A 22,823-nucleotide genomic window follows, 5' to 3' on the forward strand; every position below is an offset into this window, starting at 1 on the left:
GGAAGTGACGTAGTTTGACTTGAGTGACATGGGAACGAGATTAATGAAATGTGGAAGAATATGGTAATTTTGTGCACAAGTGCCCGATAATTCCCGAATAAATGACTGTGTGTGATAATGGGGTAAGGGTTGATTGTAGAATATGCGGTTTTTCCTATGCTTTCAATGGACACCAGCGAGTTGACGAGATTCCTTCCGTAATGTTGTTGACATGGAATAAAAATGTGCTTTTTTAGATTTAGGACCATAAAACTAATAAAAGATAAAATTTTATTAAAAACTTAAGCCTAAAATTAATTCAGAAATGTAATATTTTTAGAATCAATGCTATACAAGTTGCAAATCCAGAGAACTTGAAAATAATTTGTTGAGTTTAAGGCTACATTTCTATTTATTTTCATCAAGCCTAAGTTATAACCCGATGTTTCACTTTCGTAAGACAAACATTGATTGGCTGTAAAGGAACTCCGTGATTGATTTCTGACAGCCCCACTTTATAGTTATTTTGTTTACAAAACTTTGCAGATCAAGTATTTAAATAACTATGCAAATTTAAACAGAATGACCTATTTTTTTCTATTTTTAGCTTACAATGTGTACAATAAAATTTATGGCGGCCATTGTTTATGTCGCCATTACACGTGAAAACCAAATTGTTTTTGCTTTTTTTTTTAATTTTTATTTAGTTACCGAAAATATTAAAAACATCAAATACATCCAATCTTTAGTAAAGTCCGAAAAAAACCAGACAGACAGGATTTTATAACCATATTAATTGTAACTACGCCGTGCAAGATTTTTAAATGAATTAATACACCTCTCAAAAACCTTTGAGACTTTTCTCGCTGGTGTCCATTTCAAAATTTCTGTTCTCTAGAAATTGGATTCAAAGTATTTCGTAATTATAATTAATCTCAAATATAATCATGAGTAGAATAAATTTACACTATAGAGACTCTTCGTAATTTATAGCTCCTTCGTCAAAATAGCATATCAAATTTTCTTTGCAACAGTATATATTGTATAAGCAGCTAGAGCCGAGAGAAGACAGGTACCGTACGCTGGACTCACTCATTATGTGTTGAGTGATGGATGTACTCACTACTCATTATGTGTCGAGTGATGAATTTTCTCACTCATTATGTGTTGTGTGATGGATGTACTCACTACTCATTATGTGTTGAGTGATGAATTTTTCACTCATTGTGTGTTGTGTGATGGATGTACTCACTACTCATTATGTGTTGAGTGATGAATTTTCTCACTCATTATGTGTTGAGTGATGAATGTACTCACTACTTATGCGTTGAGTGATGAATTTTCTCACTCATTGTGTGTTGTGTGATGGATGTACTCACTACTCATTATGTGTTGAGTGATGAATTTTCTCACTCATTATGTGTTGAGTGATGAATGTACTCACTACTTATGCGTTGAGTGATGAATTTTCTCACTCATTATGTGTTGAGTGATGGATGTACTCACTACTCATGTGTTGAGTGATGGATGTACTCACTACTCATGTGTTGAGTGACTGATATTCTCACTCACTCCGAAAACTACTTATGACCGATTGAAAAAAAAAACTGAACTGTGTATCTAAAAGTAAAAACTAGCATTCGCCCTCACTAGCTAAAGGCCTATACTCCAATGGCGAGTGGCACGATGTACCAGAGGAGAAGCCAAGCCTCAGCCCACAGCCTCTAGGACCGAACTCTCCCTGTGGTCTAGCCAGGTACCAGGTTTGTAAGACACGGGCTCTTGCACCGGGTACGGGGGGGGGGGGGAGTAAACCCTGAAGAGAAACGACAACGATAGCGACCAACATGAGCGAGTAAGACGATTTCTTAAGGAGCTGTCTTAGCCTACGTTCCCAAAGCGAGTTAGAGTTGTCTGCGTCGAGGCCTACCTGTGATTTCTCTCCTGAGCCGGTGATGTCTCTCTCACGTGAGCTAAAGGGTTACACCTCTCACTTGGGAATAAGTTGTTGAAAGTGGCTACAGGAAATTACCCCCCCCCCCCCTTCCCCCCGGAGAAATTACTCCCTCTGTCAATTACCCCCCCCCCCCCCCACGTGTATTACCCCCCCCCCCCCCCCAAGCCCTCTCAAGCTAGAATCCTAACTCTAACCAGAATTCTACTATACCTATACACTACTTAAATCCTAACCTTAAGAAAAAGACCAACACCTAAGCATCCACCTTAGCCTAAAACTTCACACAAAACCAAAACCAACGCTAGACATTGGTTTAAGCCTAGCCCTAACCCTAACTTAACCCTAACCCTGACCCAACCCTAAACCTAGGCCTAACCCTAACCCTGTCCGGGCCGGTACTTGACAGGGGGTAATTACTCCGGGGGGTAATGTCGGGGAAAATGTCCGGAGGGTGAATGACAGGCGGGAAATGCCCTGTGCCCGTTGAAAGTACTCTCAATAGTACATTTTCCCATCTAGTTAATTCAATACATAATACATACTTCATACAATTAATGGTGTTTTTATTATTACAATGTATTCGAAATAATGTATGTAAACTAGAATAATTACTTGGGTATGTATTGACATTCTCACACGAGTATGTATTTTAAAACACTCCTACAAAAGTTGTTAGTGAAAAATGAAATATTAAAACCAACACATTCTAGATGTAAAGAGTTTTTTTATTGTCTGATATTGCAATCCATTAGAAAATGCTGACATAATTATTCTTGTGAGATGACACATGGGCGAAAAATCAAGATTATACAATTAGAAAATAAAGCATAAGAACCATTTTATTACCCTTAAACTGTATTTATACTTATTCTTTTGTGATGCTAAGTAAAATATTTGTATTTAATTTTAGAAAAAAAATAAAATTAATTTTCTTATTAATGTTGAAACGTCGGGCTTATTTCGATTCGAACATTACACTTTTTTGTGTGTATGAAATGATAATTAATTCTAAAAATTAAATAGGGCTAGATATCTAAATTTAGACCAGCTTAAGAAACAATTGATAAGGCAAGTATTAGGATTAGGATTAACCCACAGGGGCAGGAGACAGGTTAACTAAACCAGGCAAGTCGTAGACGGAATCGTCCGAATCCTGGAGGTACTGGATCATCTGGAGACCTACGGCTCGCTCCGCCAGTCCGAACCCTTCTAGTGACGTCAGGGTTTCTTCCACGTCCGTGACGTCATCGTTGATGAAGACGTCACCGCATGCGGCGATCTCCTCCTTGTACTGTTGGACCGACTTGATGGACATGTACTGGAACATGATGGCGTCGATGCTGCGGCCCCCGTCGCCGTCGCTGATGGAGTGGATGGTGTCGTCGCCGGCGGTTAGGTCATCGTCACTTGCTGGATGTAGAGAGAATCAAATAAAAAAAAATTATGAAAATATATTGAACACACATTATTTTGTCTATAACAATTGATTTGAAATGGAAGCAGTTTCCGAAATAATCGAAAAAAAAAGATGGCGATGGATGAGACACGTCCACATCAATGAATCCAGAAGACATCGCAGGAATGGCGCTAAACTGGACGCATCAAGGAAAAAGAAAGCCAAGGGAGACCAAGGGAGACATGGAGGCGCACGGCGTGGAAGTAGCTGGCAGAGGTAGGACTGTAATGGGGGACGCCAGGAAGCAGCTGGCAGAGGCAGGATTGTAATGGGGAACTGTCAGAAAAATTGTCGGTGCCCTTACAAAAGTGGAGGGAGCTTTCTATGGCGGCCCCATGTGTCTTGGGTACAAAAAGAAATAATGATGAATTGATTTTACATGTATATTGCTTCATTTTTCCCTGAGAAACTATGGACGCAATTTATATCCTCAGTGCCGGTACAACAGCATTAACTAAAGAGATCTAGGTTCCCATCTAACGTGATTCTTCATTCAACCTTTCCCGGTATGGTACAAGGAAATGCTAATCGTTACGTTTGGTGACAGCTTCGTTGGCAGAGGCTGCTTAGCGGTAACCATGGTTAGTAATTGTATCGCCCAAGAGTCACACCGAAGCTCTGATTGTTGACTAACTCACGTTAGGTAAAGCAATGGCGGCTGAACATAGTGCTGACTACACCATTTTTTCATATGCCGAGGTATCTAAATAAAATGAACTCTACTTCATCTGCCTCATATGTCTTGAGCATGAACATAAAAAGATTACCCACACCGACCAAACTTATTTTTTAGCGACATCGTACATTTAAGTAAGATGCGGTGTGTGATAGTAGTGTTGTATTGACTTAACCATTTATTGACGGACAGGTAAGCAGCACACACCCGCCAGTTAGTTATTCGACATCCGAACATTCGACATCCGAACATTCGACATCCGAACATTCGACATCCAAACATTCGACATCCGAACATTCGACATCCGAACATTCGACATCCGAACATTCGACATCCGAACATTCGACATCCGAACATTCGACATCTGAACATTCGACATCCGAACATTCGACATCCGAACATTCGACATCCGAACATACAAACATTCGACATCCGAACATTCGATATCCGAACATCCCACCTTTACTATCCGGCTTCATCCGGGACCCGGATACGGTCCTGTCCGCTGCGATACCTTCGCTGGTGGGCTCCTGACTGTGGTGCTGAGCCGGGGGCTCAGCGTCCCGCCCATATTCCGCGGGGTAGAACTTGAGGTTCTCCATCAGGAAGACGCTCCCCTGGGTGGGCTCGGCCAGTATGCTCTTGGCTTTAGTGCTGCATGGTCGGTCAATGAAGGAGACTTTCAGCTGGTTATGGAAGAAACAAAAGTAGTAAACGAAAAGAAAAATATAAACTGCTCTGTATACTAGTTGTTTTCAACTTGATTCCTAGTCTGTCATTCTGTTTTAAGCCCATGGTGGAATCTAGCGGTTAAGACTAAGTCCGTTTCTAAAGAACCGGTTAATTTCTACGTTGACATGTTTGTCAAGAGATTTAAACTAACTTTGAAATAACTCTTCATATGCCGAGGTCACAGAAACAAGTGAACTCTACTTCACTTGCCCCATAGACCGTCAGGTTTGAAAGGGAAACTTTACTTTTGAAATAATTATACGTTTACTTAATTTCTGCAAAACTAATGGATGACAATATGAAGTACTAATTATGTCAAGCTTGTGGACATATGATCGGTTCATTCATTAATTTTAAATTATTGTCATTAAACTTCGTATGCCAATTTGAGAGATGTATGTCGTAGCGTAGCCTACGTGTCTTCATTATACCATAACATGTTCAGTACAATAATTGCATTTGTTTGAGAGTTTGGAATGTGTTGCTTTTTTTCGAACTCGAAACCTTCGGGCTAGCGACTAAACATTATATAATGGCCCGAGTCAAATTATTGTGATATTGTTATTATCTAGTGTTATCATCTCATCATTTACTTTCATCTATCGACCTTGTTGGTACCTAGGACGAGAGGGAAACAGCGACTGACCTCCAGAATCTGGTTGAACTCTTCAATCAACGGTGCCAGAGTCAGGTACTGGTTCCTGTAACCATTAGGCTCACCTCGGTGACCCAGCAGAACCACGCACTTAGCACCCATCTTTAGTGCCAGTCTAGGCAAGATACAAGGCACTTAGAGTGAATGCAAATAGGAGACAAGGCATTAAGTCATGGCGTATGTAGACAGAAGGATAGAATGTCTAAAAGTATTAACAAAATGTAGGCCTACTTAAATTTTGAATAGGGGAAAAATGGTATGTGCCTTGTTTTAAATGATGACAATGATGTAGGAATTTTTTTTAAGTTTTGAAAACTGCACATTAGATTTGTTCTGCTTTGTGTTTTTGTTGTCAGTGTTATATTACATGATGGTTGTCAGTGCTATATTACATGATGGTTGTCAGTGCTATATTACAGAAAGGTTGTCAGTGCTATATTACAGAAAGGTTGTCAGTGCTATATTACAGAAAGGTTGTCAGTGCTATATTACAGAAAGGTTGTCAGTGCTATATTACAGAAAGGTTGTCAGTGCTATATTACCTGAGGGTTGTCAGTGCTATATTATGTGATGGTTGTCAGTGATATATTACAGAAAGGTTGTAATTGCTATATTACCTGAGGGTTGTCAGTGCTATATTACAGAAAGGTTGTCAGTGCTATATTACCTGAGGGTTGTCAGTGCTATATTACAGAAAGGTTGTCAGTGCTATATTACAGAAAGGTTGTCAGTGCTATATTACCTGAGGGTTGTCAGTGCTATATTACAGAAAGGTTGTCAGTGCTATATTACCTGAGGGTTGTCAGTGCTATATTACAGAAAGGTTGTCAGTGCTATATTATGTGATGGTTGTCAGTGATATATTACCTGAGGGTTGTCAGTGCTATATTACAGAAAGGTTGTCAGTGCTATATTACCTGAGGGTTGTCAGTGCTATATTACAGAAAGGTTGTCAGTGCTATATTATGTGATGGTTGTCAGTGATATATTACAGAAAGGTTGTAATTGCTATATTACCTGAGGGTTGTCAGTGCTATATTATGTGATGGTTGTCAGTGCTATATTACCTGAGGGTTGTCAGTGCTATATTACCTGAGGGTTGTCAGTGCTATATTACAGAAAGGTTGTCAGTGCTATATTACCTGAGGGTTGTCAGTGCTATATTACAGAAAGGTTGTCAGTGCTATATTATGTGATGGTTGTCAGTGATATATTACAGAAAGGTTGTAATTGCTATATTACCTGAGGGTTGTCAGTGCTATATTACAGAAAGGTTGTAATTGCTATATTACCTGAGGGTTGTCAGTGCTATATTATGTGATGGTTGTCAGTGCTATATTACCTGAGGGTTGTCAGTGCTATATTACAGAAAGGTTGTCAGTGCTATATTACCTGAGGGTTGTCAGTGCTATATTACAGAAAGGTTGTCAGTGCTATATTATGTGATGGTTGTCAGTGATATATTACAGAAAGGTTGTAATTGCTATATTACCTGAGGGTTGTCAGTGCTATATTACAGAAAGGTTGTAATTGCTATATTACCTGAGGGTTGTCAGTGCTATATTATGTGATGGTTGTCAGTGCTATATTACCTGAGGGTTGTCAGTGCTATATTACAGAAAGGTTGTCAGTGCTATATTACCTGAGGGTTGTCAGTGCTATATTACAGAAAGGTTGTCAGTGCTATATTACCTGAGGGTTGTCAGTGCTATATTACAGAAAGGTTGTCAGTGCTATATTATGTGATGGTTGTCAGTGATATATTACAGAAAGGTTGTAATTGCTATATTACCTGAGGGTTGTCAGTGCTATATTATGTGATGGTTGTCAGTGCTATATTACCTGAGGGTTGTCAGTGCTATATTACAGAAAGGTTGTCAGTGCTATATTACCTGAGGGTTGTCAGTGCTATATTACAGAAAGGTTGTCAGTGCTATATTACCTGAGGGTTGTCAGTGCTATATTACAGAAAGGTTGTCAGTGCTATATTATGTGATGGTTGTCAGTGATATATTACAGAAAGGTTGTAATTGCTATATTACCTGAGGGTTGTCAGTGCTATATTATGTGATGGTTGTCAGTGCTATATTATGTGATGGTTGTCAGTGCTATATTACCTGAGGGTTGTCAGTGCTATATTATGTGATGGTTGTCAGTGCTATATTACCTGAGGGTTGTAAGTGCTATATCACATAAAGGTTGTCAGTGCAATATTACAGAAAGGTTGACAGAACTATATTACCTGATGGTTGGCAGTCCTATATTACCTGATGGTTGTCAGTGCTATATTACCTGATGGTTGGCACAGCGTCTTCCAATTTATCCGAGTCTAACACTACGCCATCTACGGTTGGGACAAAGAGATCCAAACGTATTAATACTCGCTTGCCTCTTAGCTCTATCTGGTCTATGCGAAGCCTCTTCAGTTTCTTTTCCTATTGAATAACAAATAGTAAATAACCAGATGTAGGTAATTAGATTTAGTCAAACTTGTGAGTCCCGATCCAATGTTTTGGAAAGTAAAAATAGTTTTTCACCAAGACACAAAAATTGTTAATTCATAGTAAAAACGTTTTTAAATATTTAACAATATCACTTGAACTAAAAAAACACGTTCTTTGAATTAACAGAAGAGTAAAACTACCACATAAAAGTATTTCATTTCAATTTTAAAAAATGAATTCATAAATAACATATGTTATCTTAAACATTCGGAATTAAAGTATTTATGGCGCGTATTAAGTTGACACGTAATACTTAATTGTTTTGGAGGCAATATCTTCCAACACTAGAATTAAGAACGAAGAAGAAGGAAGTATTTATATAAATATAGCGTTTCCTTGACGGAACTTAAATTTTAAAAAAAAAATAAAAAATTATGTGCGTTAATTAAGTTTAATTCAGACCAAAACATAATTAAATTAAACTAAAAAAAAATAAAGAAAGTAAGCTACGGATAAATTCTGAAGCCAAAACATGACATATGAAATGGCAGTATACAAGCGAAGGAGGATTCTTACTGTAGCGGGTGTCAGGACCGAGAGCCCGGGGAGGGGCTTGTTGAGGAGGATGTGCAGGAAGGTGGCGAGGCTGGTGCTGTAGGAAGAGAAGACGTCGACGGCGTTCATCTGACCGATACACACGCCCGTCTCCATACCCAGGGCCACGGTGGGTACCCCTGAGTTAGTGGCAGCCTGAATGGCGGAGAATAGTGCTGGGGGGGGGGGGGGAGGCGGTAGTTAGAGCCAACACAGGTATGTTGGGTGGGGGTGTAGAATGTGTGAGAACAGTGCTGGGGGGAGGGGTAAGTAGAGCCAACACAGGTATGTTGGGTGGGGGTGTAGAATGTGTGAGAACAATGCTGGGGGGAGGGGGTAGTTAGAGCCAACACAGGTATGTAGGGTGGGGGTGTAGAATGTGTGAGAACAGTGCTGGGGGGAGGGGTAAGTAGAGCCAACACAGGTATGTTGGGTGGGGGTGTAGAATGTGTGAGAACAGTGCTGGGGGGTGGGAGAGGTGGTAGTTAGAGCCAACACAGTTATGTTGGGTGGGGGGTGTAGAATGTATAGTTATGAGAGGGGATGAAGCGTGATTTAGAGCCAACAAAGTGTGTGTGTGGCGTAAGGGGGGGGGGGGGTGTGTGAAGACAGTACTGAAGAATTGGGGGGGGGGGTAGAGTTAGACCCATCAAAAGGTGAGGGGTGTAGGATGTGTGAGTAGTAATGCAAATAGGGGCGGGAAGGGTGGGGGTGTAGGATATGTGAGAATAGTATTGGAAGTATGTGTGGAGGGGTGGGGGGGGTGCGAGGCTATGAGAAGATGCAACATTAGGTATGTTGGGAGGGAAAGCGGGATGTACTTGTTAGAAACAAATCTAGGGTGTACTTGTATCATGTGTATCGTCATGTATGGGGATTTGAAGTGAATCCACACATTAGAACTATTTTGGCAAGGAAAATAACACGACCTGCCGAGGGCGTTAATTCGATGAAGTTAATATGACAAATTAAGGGCATAAAGGCATTAATTAAATAATGTTCTTAATAATAAACATGGGCATAACTAAAATATTAAAATATTTATAACGCTTTTGAACAGACATCTATTTGACAGTCCTTATCACAATGAAATACAAACAGTCCGACTTAAAAATAAACCGATTGGTTCCCTACCTTTCGTCCCCGCCATAAAAGGTTCATGCTCGTAGTACCCCGCATTTCCCACGTAGATGATCGTCTTGGCGTGCGAGATGACTTGCGCGAAGTTCATGATGCTGGAGGGTCCTATATCAAACACCTGGTGGGTTTTGGGGATGCCCTGGGATACGATGACCACTTCCGTTTCCGGCAAGAGGTCCGCTGGCTCCTGTGGCTCTTCCTGGCCGGGGATTATGGGTGCCGGCTCTTTGGTGAGCTGCTCGGCTATGACGAAGTCGACCGGAAGATGGAGGGTGATGCCGTTCGCTCTCGCTTTTTTAACTATTCTGATGCGCGGGAAAAGATATGAAAAATTAAATGATGAAATATTAATATTAATAAAATGGAGTATACAATTTTAGATGGTTTAGATGTAAACACAAAAGAAAGAAAAAAGTTCCCTTTTGAACTTGATGGTCTATGAGGCAGGTGAAGTAGAGTTCATATTTTTAAGAGACATCGGCTAATATGGTCAGCACTATGTTCAGCCGCCTTGACTTTCACTAACGTGAGTCAGGTACCCATCAGACGTTTTACTTGGAACCGGGATTCGAACTTTCGGGTCAGAATTCTACCCCTCTATCGCTAGGCCACGCCTATTGTGTTAGTATTTAAGTAAGGTAAAAAAAAAGGGGGGGGGGGTGCACTCTGTGATGTCACCTGACGTAGTGAAAAAGGGGTTGCGAAAGGGTGTTGGATGGGGGTGGACGCCCCAGGCTACAAAACAGGATGTCACCTGACTTACTGACGTCACTACTCATCTATCAGCAAACAGTCACGAAAGATGATTATGAAACACAAAAAAACTAAATACAGTTAGCGAGTTTGGGACATATTTCAATGTATTGGCATTGACTGGACTTTTGCCTAGTTTGATAGACTAGCGAGTTCACACTTACTTAGGGACATATTTCAGTGTATTGACATTCACTGGAGTTTTGCCTAGCTTGATAGACTCGTCCACTTTATAAAACGCCAGGGCTAAATCTCCACACAAAATAACCTCGTTGACCACATCGAGACTGTCGTAGATCCTGAGCATGTAATCCACAGTGGGTTCCCCTCCATAGATGGCCAACAGAGGGAGCTCCATGTTGTTCTTTAGTTCCATGTACCTGGTCACTTCCTTCTTTAAAGTTGGGCCTGGATAGATCATGGTGGTTTGGGTAAGATTATTGGAGTTACCGTTTATTGCCTAATTATATATTGATAGGTTATTTTTAATTGGTAGTTAAATATTGTTGGCTTATTTTAGTTGCTAATTAAATGCTTTTTTGTTCTTACGTGATTAGGCTGTTATTGTTTGTTTTTTTAAATTTAGGATTAAGTTCATGCTAATTACAATCAGTGGCGTAGGCAGGGAGGTTAGGGGGGTTATAACCCCCCATAGACCCCCTCGGTATATATATAAAGTATGAGGGGGTGTAAATCGAAAGTTTGAGGGGGGGTGCAAATGGAAAGATTGAGGGGGGGGGGGGGGGGTGCAAATCGAAAGTTTGTCCCCCGGTAAAAATTTGAACCCCCCCCCCCCATGAGACGATCCTGGGTACGCTATACTGGTTGCAATAAAGTAATTGTAGTTGCAGTTTTGTTTCTAATAATAAAATTAACTATTGACAGTTCATAAGATATGTTTTTTTCCTTACATATACTGTTGGCTATTTACTGTAATGGTAGTTTAGTTGCCAGTTAAATATTGGTCGATCTAGTTCAAATAGGACAAATGAGTTTTCTTTATTAGTTAAAGTAAGGCAATGGTAGCAGCTCAGTTGCTAATTAAATATACGTAGTGTATGTGAGATCGCGTGGTTTCTTTTAAGATCGTGTTGGTTGCAAAATGATTGCTATAATGGCTCTACAAGAGCTGACACACCCTCCATCATCACCGCCCCCATCCCTCTACAAAAACCCACATTGTTTTAACGAAAATTAACAGTTATCTTTTTCGTCAAAAAAAAAAATTAACCCTTCTTGTCTGCACCATTCGTCACAAAATTCTGCCTTACTTACATTCTCTCAGTTTAGACATCTTAATAGAAGACCCAGATACTCTTAAAATAGTACGCGCGATGCTGTCAACTTTAGATCGGTCTACTATTAGCAGATCGAATATTAGCGTCGATTCTGTCCGTGTAAAAAGTCGAGGGCTAATTAAAACGATACACAACACGTTAACCCATTACCTGCCAGTTTTTGTTTATGTTTCAGCCCTACGACTGAGGTGTTAGATTCGTACAACGTGCCAAACGACTCATTGATGAATACGTCACCCAGTGATGAAAGCTTATTGCTAGGAGAAAAATTTCAAATAAAACAGTTATTTATGATATAATAATAAAATAAATTGTTAATGTGTAGAGCTTTTTTCGGCTTTTTAATATCCAACTTTTTTAGATTATCAACTATAACTTTTTAAAAAATCCTAGTTTTTACTAAATTTTCTTCATTAAAAGCAAAGTTTTTTAAGATTTCTAATTCATGGCTAATACATGGTTATATTTAAACTTCAAAAGATACAACTAGTTTAAACTATTTCAGTAAACAATCGAGTAGATTTTAAACTGTTTTTTCATACGGCTTCGGAAAACTATAATTATAAATGATTTTTAGCTAGCAAGTATTGGAAAGCGCGCTTTAATTTTCTGCACAATGTACACTTTAAAACAGACTATCTAGCAATGATCTTGACAACACTGACATGAACTATTCTTTTGAATTCTCAAAGGGGCTTTTAACTGCAGCTACACCTCTCCGCAGGTTTCTGTTTTGGGCAAATCTCAAAACAACACAACTATCGACAAATGATGACTTTTTACATTTAAATTTAGTTAAACAGACTTCTTTAAATTCAAACAAAACAGACTTAACTTGTTCGATCTAAATTGAAATAAAGTAAAGAATCCTCTTTAGACCCAGCGATTCATTAGGCAAATGAAGTAGAGTTCATATTTTTCTTGAACTCGGTAAATGAAGGGAAGGTGTGGTCTGCACTTTGCCCAACCACCTTTACTTTCCGTTACATGAGTTAGGTACCCATTAGAGCTGGGTGGACTCATTGACGATCTACTAACTTGAACCGGGATTCGAACTCAAGACTTTCGGGTTAGCGACCTAGCGCTTCTAAATTGTTATGTTTGACGAAATTTCTTCCAACACAATTAACAATTACATGTCAGCCTGTTATGCGCCATATAGGCCTGTTAACTCCGTGACGTCACTCAATCACCAGTGTTTCTTCCAGACTTTTTCTCCGGCGGGGGGGGGGGGTAGTGGCAATTGAAATTTTCAGGGGGGTGGGTGGACACAACACTGTTAAAAGTATATATTTTCTCTATAAATTCCATTTCGTTCGATGGGGGTGGTAGGCTTTCTTGGAGGGGGGGGGGGAGGGGTTTGTTGACTGAGCCCCCCCACCCCACCCCGAACATGCTTGGAAGAAACTCTGTCAATAACCCACATACTTCATCCCTGATTTGTCCCTGATTTCTCAAGTCATTGAATGACGTCATACGATGACGTGGCGACTAACCGGAAGTCGTTGAGCGCCTCGTGTGAGATGTTGATCGTGAGCTTCGAGCCAGGAGGGCCGTCTCTAATCCCTTCCTCTTCCGGGTGGAACCGGATGTTCTCCAGCAGGACGACCCGCCCTGGTTCCTGGCTTCTGATGATGACGTCAGTGTTGTCGGCAACACCATCGGACACAAACGTCACAGGCTGTGGGGAGGGGGTGGGGAGAGGTGGGTTGGGGGAAGGAGGTAAACAAAAGTATGTATTCTTTAGGCCTAATATGGAAGATTCGATATGTATTTATCAACACAAAATTAAATTAGAAGAGAAAACGTATGTATTAAAAACTGAAAAATCACTATTACCATAACGTGTGCTTAAAACAATGAATAGGGAATCTTGTATGGTAGGGGAGGAAATTAATGCATAGATAAGCACAATGTAGGGAGGAAATTAATGCATAGATAAGCACAATATAGGGGAGGAAATTAATGCATAGATAAGCACAATGTAGGGGAGGAAATTAATGCATAGATAAGCACAATGTAGGGAGGAAATTAATGCATAGATAAGCACAATGTAGGGGAGGAAATTAATGCATAGATAAACACAATGTAGGGGAGGAAATTAATGCATAGATAAGCACAATGTAGGGGAGGAAATTAATGCATAGATAAACACAATGTAGGGGAGGAAATTAATGCATAGATAAGCACAATGTAGGGGAGGAAACTCACGTATAAATAAACCTAATAATGTGAAGGGAAGTCAGATATGTTGAAAAAACAGCTCAGGCTCTCGTACATAGAAAACAAACAGTAAAGGAGACAGTTGTACAAGGTGGTGTAATGCAGCTCAAAAGTATCATATTCCAACAAATCGTCCTTAGAAAACATTTATTTTAAGCAATAGATTTTAACAATCTAAGATTTCCTCCAGCAAAAAAATAACTCACCTGGTCCAAGACTTAATGCCAACAACAGGAAGACTCACCTGGTCCAAGACTTCTTCTAGAGCCGTTTTGACAGGTGCGAGACTAAAGTAGCTTTCCCTTCTCCCACTTGGGTTACCCACGTGACCAATCAGAGTGATAACCCTGGCACCCTTACGCTGAAGGAACTTGATCAGTGGTATCAGTTGCTGGAACAAAAACAGTGAGTTATGGAGCACTCAAATATTACTAGGTTTGTATAAAAGGAATCACCAGACAGGCACTAGATTGGGATCTCCAAGGAAAGAGGAAAGTCGGTACGCTAAAACAAACTTGGGAAAGTTCAGCTGTAGGAGAAACAGAAGCAGCCGGAATGTCGTGGACCTAACTTGGAGGAATCGCCCAGAACCGAGTACTATGGAGAGGTGTGGTTGAGTTATGATCAACAAGGCGCAGAGTTTCTTCCAGGCATCTCTTCGGGGGGGCTAAGCCCCCCCCCCCCCCCCCCCGAAATTGTTTTACCGCCCCCCCCCCCCCCGAACGAAATGAAATTTATATAATTTATATAGAAAATATATACTTTTAACAGTGTCCGCCCCCCCCCCCCCCCCCCCCCGAAAATTTCAAGTGCCCCCCCCCCCCCCCGGAGAAAAAAGTCTGGAAGAAACACTGACAAGGCGTCCACAAGAATAAGGATGATGTTGTATAAGGAAGAGAACTAATAAAGCTATAATAAAAGTGAAATGATCATAGATGTATAAAGGCAATAAGCGATAACTAGCTGTTGTTTTTTTTTGTTATTTGTTTTTTTTTTTTTTTAAATATGGGAATACATTTCTTAACTTGATTTAGGGTAGAAATATAATTTCGTTTCTAAGTGCATTAAAAATAAACGAGAATAGTCTCAGAAGAATGTATAATGTTAAATACATGTATACGGTTTTAAAGAATAATATTATAACGGTATTTTGTAGCAGTAATTTTTTACAAAAAATAAACAATAAAAATATATAACCTCAATACTAATAATATCTAGTCAAGTTATCCTAGAAAAGTGTGTGAATTTGAGAATCGTTCGTGAATAAACATTCTCCTTGGGAACTGCATTGACTTATGGTAGATCCAGAGGCGTAGCGACCCTTTCCGGCGCCCGGAGACAAACTTTCGATTTGCACCCCCCTCAAACTTTCGATTTACACCCCAACTTCAAACTTTCAATTTGTTTTTCCAACCCTCTGGGTATATCGTTGGACTGCAAACCCGAAAACCTCCAGTTCGTATCCCGATTTAAAAACGCATTTGTAAATTTGTAAATAAACTCACCCATTCAAACTGTATGCAATAGCAACAAGAATAAAGCAAGCTGCAATACTGTATTACACTGGTATCTTTAAACTTTTTAAAAACCTTACACTAACAAATCCACAACCTTGTCCCTGTAACATAACTCAGCTAGTGGACAAAGACATTGTTACCTTCAGAGGAAACGGATCCTTCAAACGGTCCAGGGGAAGGTTCAAATCGGCCTTGACCAACACGCGCTGGTCGGTGAACTCACTGTTGATGTCTGCAGTCATAAAGTTGGGCAATTTCTTGGACGGCTGGAACACAGGCAATACTACATTACATTGCTAGTCAAGCCAATGGTTGGGCTCTTAGAACACCAGATACCCGTGTTATAGAATACTAGGCGACCCAGTTTCCGTATAGGAAAGAGTCTGTCAGTTGAATTGCGCGACACAAACAAATATCCTAGTATATACAATGTAAATACTACTTTACATTGTAAGTCAAGCTAATGGGTTGGGCTCATGAGGCACCACGTCAGATACTATATATATATATATATATATATATATATATATATATATGTATATATATATATATATATATTTTTATATATATATATATATATATATATATATATATATATATATATATATATATATATATATATATATATATATATATATATGTATATATATATATATATATATATATATATATATTTATATATATATATATATATATATATATATATATATATATATATATATATATATATATATATATATATATATATATATATACACACATATATCGATATATATCTATCTCTCTCTCTCTCTCTCTCTCTCTATATATATATATATATATATATATATATATATATATATATATATATATATATATATATATATATATATATGAGAAGTTATACAATTAAGAATGTATCTCAAATTTAAAATAAGCGGCAATTTAAAATCAATTTTTCATGAAGATTTTTAGCAAACAAATTAGCTGACCTCAAGAATTTAGATCATTACAACAAAGCACAACCAAATTGTTTACCCGAAGTCAAAAGAGATTCTGTCCGAAATACTCGGACAACGACTAGAAAAGCAAACATAAACCTACATCAATGACGTAATCACTGACCTTACAGGTTAAGGCGTCTAATGCGAACAGTTTTCTATTCGTCAGGAGCTTCATAACGGCAGTGCCAGCTGTAGAATACGAGATTGTAAAATGACAAAAAAATCCTAAAATTTATTTAGAAATGTTACATTTGTAAACATATTGGGCAGCACCCCTTTTCTATAATCCACAATAAAGTATGATCGGAATGTATATATACTTCACATAAACGACAGATGGTTTTTCTCACTTTTACAATTCATGGGCTCAGTAGCCATTTAATAACAGTGTTTCTAGGATAAGATATTATCTTTGGGTGTGAGTTCGTAGACACTACACAATGGAACAATGAAACAAGGTTTAACAGGTGTTTTGCCATGTAGATCATACATAGGTGACCACAGAACCTGGTGTAGACAGGAGTGTTATGTCCTGTTGATCCTCTATGCCCTGTTGATACTAAACAGTGGGGGGCACACAACCCTGTTTACCTGTAGACAAGTGTGTCATGCCCTCGTAGGTTGTGTTGTAGCCGTTGGTGTGTTATGTCATATTGATTCTACACTAAGGACCACATAACCCTGTTTATCTGTAGACAGGTGTATGATGCCGTGTAGATTCTACACAAGGGACCATAGAACCTAGTTTACCTGTAGACAGGTGTGTGATGCCCTCGTAGGTTGGGTTGTAGCTGTTGATGAACTCGCTACACGAGCGCCCGCAGACGATGGAGATGACTTCTTTCTCGGGGTCATTGGAAATTTCCTTGATGGCATCAAGCAGAACTTTGGTGCCCTGGTGGAGGGTGGGAGCAGAGGTAAGGGTTAGAGGTAGTGGGGAGGGTTAGAGGCAGTGGGGAGAGTTAGAGGCAGTGGGGAGGGTTAGAGGCATGGGGAGAGTTAGAGGCAGTGGGGAGGGTTAGAGGCAGTGGGGAGGGGTTAGAGGCAGTGGGGAGGGCTAGAGGCAGTGGGGAGGGTTAGAGGCAGTGGCAAGAGTTAGAGGTAGTGGGAAGGGTTAGAGGCAGTGTGAAGGGTTAGAGGCAGTGGCAATGGTTAGGGTTAGAGGCAGTGGGGAGGGTTAGAGGTAGTGGGAAGGGTTAGAGGCAGTGGCAATGGTTAGAGTTAGAGGCAGTGGGGAGGGTTAGAGGTAGTGGGAAGGGTTAGAGGCAGTGGCAAGGGTTAGAGGCAGTGGGGAGGGTTAGAGGTAGTGGGAAGGGTTAGAGGCAGTGGCAAGGGTTAGATGCAGTGGGAAGGGTTAGGGTTAGAGGCAGTGTGAAGGGTTAGAGGCAGTGGCAAGGGTTAGAGGCAGTGGGGAGGGTTAGAGGCAGTGGCAAGGGTTAGAGGCAGTGGCAAGGGTAAGGGTTAGAGGCAGTGGTAAGGGTTAGGGTTAGAGGCAGTTGCAATGGTTAGGGTTAGAGGCAGTGGGGAGGGTTAGGGTTAGAGGCAGTAGGGAGGGGTAGAGGCAGTGGCAAGGGTTAGAGGCAGTGGGGAGGGTTAGAGGCAGTGTGGAGGGTTAGAGGAAGTGGCAAGAGTTAGAGGTAGTGTGAAGGGTTAGAGGCAGTGTGAAGTGTTAGAGGCAGTGGGGAGGGTTAGAGGCAGTGGGAAGGGTTAGAGGCAGTGGCAATGGTTAGGGTTAGATGCAGTAGGAAGGGTTAGGGTTAGAGGCAGTGGGGAGGGTTAGAGGCAGTGGCAAGAGTTAGAGGTAGTGGGAAGGGTTAGAGGCAGTGGCAATGGTTAGGGTTAGATGCAGTGGGAAGGGTTAGGGTTAGAGGCAGTGGGGAGGGTTAGAGGCAGTGGCAAGGGTTAGATGCAGTGGGAAGGGTTAGGGTTAGAGGCAGTGGGGAGGGTTAGAGGCAGTGGCAAGAGTTAGAGGTAGTGGGAAGGGTTAGAGGCAGTGTGAAGGGTTAGAGGCAGTGGGGAGGGTTAGAGGCAGTGGAAGGGTTAGAGGCAGTGGGGAGGGTTAGAGGCAGTGGGGAGGGTTAGGGTTAGAGGCAGTGGGGAGGGTTAGAGGCAGTGGGGAGGGTTAGAGGCAGTGGGGAGGGTCAGAGGCAGTGGGGAGGGTTAGAGGCAGTGGGGAGGGTTAGAGGCAGTGGGGAGGGTCAGAGGCAGTGGGGAGGGTTAGAGGCAGTGGCAAGGGTTAGAGGCAGTAGGGAGGGTTAGGGTTAGAGGCAGTGGGGAGGGTTAGAGGCAGTGGGGAGGGTTAGAGGCAGTGGGGAGGGTTAGAGGCAGTGGGGAGGGTTAGAGGCAGTGGGGAGGGTTAGAGGCAGTGGGGAGGGTTAGAGGCAGTGGCAAGGGTTAAGGTTCAAGGCGTTGTAATGTTTAGTTGCAGCAGAAAGAGTTGGGGTTAGAGACAGTGGGAAGGGTTAGAGGCAGTGGCAAGGGTTAGGGTTAGAGGCAGCAACAACAGTAAAGGTGGAAAGGATTAGGGTTAAAGCTGTGTAAAGGGCTAAAAGCAGTGTAAAGAGTTAGGTTTAGAGGCAGTGGCGTTGGTTGGTGAAAAATGTAGTGGCAAGGGTTGGGGTTAGAGGCAGTGGTAAAGGTTAGCAAAGGCTAGTGTTAGATACATTGCAAGTGTTTCGGGTTAGCAAAGTTTATGGTTAGAACCGGCGAGATAGTTGAGGAAACCAAAATCCACATTTAGTACCAATTAATTCGATTCATATGTATCTAAGCTTTAGCTACAAAGTCATATAAAAAATCATTAAAAAAAACGTTTTAATAACAAGCTTTTATGTAATAATGCACTAAAAAAGTGCATATATATATATATATATATATATATATATAGATATATATATGTATATATATATATATGTATATATATATATATATGTATATATATATGTATATATATGTATATATGTATATATATATATATATATATATATATATATATATATATATATATATATATATATATATATATATATATATATATATATATATATATATGTATATATATATATATATATATATATATATATATATATATATATATATATATGTATATATGTATATATATATATAATTATATATGTATATGTATATATATATATATATATATATATATATATATATCTATATATATATATATATATATATATATATATATATATATGGTATTGAAAATGGTACCTTTGCAAAAGCATCAATTTTTGTAACCCCCAAAGTTCCAGTCCAGAGGATAATGTTGGACTTCTTGACGATCCGAGCAAACATTGTGGCGCTCAAGTCCCCAACATCAACTATCTCCTTGCCTTCTGGTATGGGCTTCGTGATGCTATGCTGAAATGTTAAGGAGTTTATTGAGCAGCAGGCTAACATTGCTTTTTTAAACATGGATGATAGTTTAGAACAGGGGTCTCCAAACTTTTCAGTCCGAGGGCCGCATTAACTATCAAATTTCAGTTCGGGGGCCAGTTTAATCCACGCATGTCTTTGATTTTTCTGGGCAAAGTTCCTCAGCAATCACCGACAAACGAATTTTCCTAGGACAAAAAGATCTCAGCGGGCCGGGTGAGAGGACCCCGCGGGCCGTAGTTTGGAGACCCCTGGTTTAGAAGATATTTAGTTAATTTAACTAGTTATTACTGCAACATACGATCCACGATAGGAAAGAACTTAATGCACTAGGTAGGCCTACGAAAGAAACCAAATTGTGTACATAAGAGATAGAGATATGTTAGAAAGAAAACCAAATTGTGTACATAAGAGATAGAGATGTTATAAAGGAAACCAAATTGTGTACATAAGAGATAGAGATGTTAGAAAGGAAACCATATTGTGTACATAAGAGATAGAGATATGTTAGAAAAGAAACCAAATTGTGTACATAAGAGATAGAGATAAGTTAGAAAAGAAACCATATTGTGTACATAAGAGATAGAGATACGTTAGAAAGAAAACCAAATTGTGTAATAAGAGATAGAGATGTTAGAAAGAAAACCAAATAAGAGATAGAGATAATTTAGAAAGGAAACCTACTTGTATACATAAAAGGTAGGTTAGAAAGGAAGATAAATAGTGCACATCAAAGATAGAAGTAGGTTATAAAGAAATTCAAATACTGTTCTAGAAGATAGAAGTAGTGTAAAAAGAAACGGTAAAATGGAATTCAATGTTTTATATAGATGATAGAGATAATTTTAAAGGAAACCTAATGCTTTACATAAGATATAGAGTTACGATAGAAAGAAAATGGTAGAGATTTTTATATGGGTACTATGTGAAGGAAGAGCAGATGGAAATAGATATTGACTAGAAAGGAAACCTAATGTTTTACAAAAGAGATAGAGTTACGATAGAAAGAAAATGGTAGAGATTGTTACATAGATTGTGAAGGAAGAGCAGATGGAAATAGATATTGACTAGAAAGAAACCCGTAGGTGGAGTTCGAGGTACCATAGAGATTATCCAAAGTGCCGTACCAGTGAGGGGTTCTCACCCCCGGGCTCAGCTATCCAGAGGTCCACGGGGTAGTGGAGGTTACATTTGTAGTAAGGTGCCAGAGTGATAATCGCTTTGACCATTTCCTCAATGGAGTTATCGTACTTTGAGTTACTCGACGCCATGCCTAAATCGAACTATTATGTAAAAAAGGAATATATATATATATATATATATATATATATATATATATATATATATATATATATACAAATATATACATATATATACATACATATATTTACAAACATATATATATATATATATATATATATATATATATATATATATAACTAGTGTAGTTACTAAAGACGATTGATAAGAACGCAATACAGTCTGTCAACTAAGACATGACCAAGGCCAAACTGAACTGATGCAACGGATGCAGGTGGTGTGACAGAAATAGAAACAAAAGTCTAATAATAACTAGTACAAGACAACTGCGTAGTTGGGAGGCGAGATAATCGGACTGTACATAGCTATGATGCAACGGATAGAACCGATTACGAATACGAGGCGATATAATAGGACGGCACGACAGTAGTGGGGAGAACAGAAGTTGAAGCCTGAACTGTAGATACGTGCTTTAATTAGGAGAACAGAAGTTGAAGCCTGAACTGTAGATACGTGTTTTAATGTGTTAGAATAAGATTGAAAGCCTGAACCATGGGCACGTGTATTCTGATGTGTGAGAACTAGTAAGGACAGTGGGGGTCAGTTGGTTCATTGTATTCTTGTGGAACATTGATGCATTGCTATGTGGAGCATTTCTATTGATTCAATTAATAAAGAGATAAATGTAAACCTGCACTTCAGAGTATCTGTATTGTGATTAATGTTGTGTGCCGGTCAAAGATAGCACAAGTAAATACACTCTGTAACATTTGACGTTGCGAGTAAATACACTCGGTAACATATATATATATATATATATATATATATATATATATATATATATATATATATATATATATATATATATATATATATATGTATGTAACTATTTTCATTCGATTTACTTTTAGAAAGATGGAGGCGATCTCTCCAGCCACAATAATGTCGTCGACCTCCTTCATCAGATCCAGCATCGTGAAGACTTTCTCCTTGCTGATCTTCCCGCCAACGATGACCAGGAACTTCCGCTTGGGGTTGTTGAACACCTTGGCCATGTACTTGAGCTCGTTCTTGACCAGGAACCCGGCGACGCGCGGCGTCTTGTAGTAGCCGGTGAGGGAGCTGTGGTCCATGTCGAGGCAGGAGAAGGCGTCGTTGACGTAGACGTCGCCGAGGTTGGTCAGGCTCTCGCAGAACTGAGCGATGGCTTCCGGTGTGGCTTTGACGTTTTCGGAGCTCTTGAGCAAGACGGCTTGTGCAGAAGGGAGAAGGGGTATTAAAAAGCTAGGCGTTTTTGTGAAGTTGTTTTAATTTATGACAAACAATATTAAAAAGCTAGGCGTTTTAGTGAAGTTGTTTTAATATATGACAAACAATATTAAAAAGCTAGGCGTTTTAGTGAAGTTGTTTTAATATATGACAAACAATATTAAAAAGCTAGGCGTTTTTGTGAAGTTGTTTTAATTTATTACAAATAATATAAAAAATCTAGGCGTTTTAGTTAAGTTGTTTTAATTTATGACAAACAATATTAAAAACTAGGCATTTTCGCTTAGTTGTTTTAATACACGACATACAATATTAAAAAGATAGGCATCTTCGAGAATTATTTTTAACCCATTCGAAATGGTAAAAAAATACAGTGTTTTCGTTTATTTCTTTTGATTCGAGAATAAGAAAATTTAGAAAAATATGCGTGTTTGTTTCCTGTTTGCTACATAACAAACACTTTTAACAAGGTAGCGGTTTCTTTTTTT

The 22,823-nt window shown here is 39.5% G+C and overlaps 1 protein-coding gene across 1 annotated transcript; it reads right to left on the reverse strand.

Annotated features, from left to right (window-relative positions):
- Positions 1-2,660: 2,660 nt before the first annotated feature.
- LOC131955228 (uncharacterized) lies at positions 2,661-22,355 on the reverse strand. Its single transcript, XM_059319250.1, has 16 exons — positions 21,972-22,355; positions 20,934-21,089; positions 19,642-19,791; positions 17,158-17,302; positions 16,529-16,596; positions 15,565-15,690; positions 14,152-14,298; positions 13,181-13,365; positions 11,835-11,941; positions 10,551-10,794; positions 9,628-9,938; positions 8,476-8,669; positions 7,748-7,890; positions 5,447-5,570; positions 4,529-4,754; positions 2,661-3,346 (listed from the first exon to the last, which is right to left on the reverse strand). Exons 1-16 carry the CDS (start codon positions 22,197-22,199, stop codon positions 3,024-3,026), a joined length of 2,877 nt encoding a protein of 958 aa, XP_059175233.1. The 5' UTR covers positions 22,200-22,355; the 3' UTR covers positions 2,661-3,023.
- Positions 22,356-22,823: the final 468 nt, after the last annotated feature.

Source organism: Physella acuta, unplaced genomic scaffold (genome assembly GCF_028476545.2).
Source record: "Physella acuta isolate Inbredline_101_S28 unplaced genomic scaffold, ASM2847654v3 ptg001058l, whole genome shotgun sequence".
NCBI lineage: Eukaryota > Metazoa > Mollusca > Gastropoda > Physidae > Physella > Physella acuta.

Bases quoted from the DNA above. Each gene is read 5' to 3' on its own strand.
- LOC131955228 (XM_059319250.1), bottom strand. From the start codon at position 22,199: ATGGACCACAGCTCCCTCACCGGCTACTACAAGACGCCGCGCGTCGCC. The intron at 16,597-17,157 runs GTAAACTAGGTT...CGTATTCTACAG, and splicing joins CATCACACACCTGTCTACAG to CTGGCACTGCCGTTATGAAG. The intron at 4,755-5,446 runs GTCAGTCGCTGT...TTCCATAACCAG, and splicing joins AGTTCAACCAGATTCTGGAG to CTGAAAGTCTCCTTCATTGA.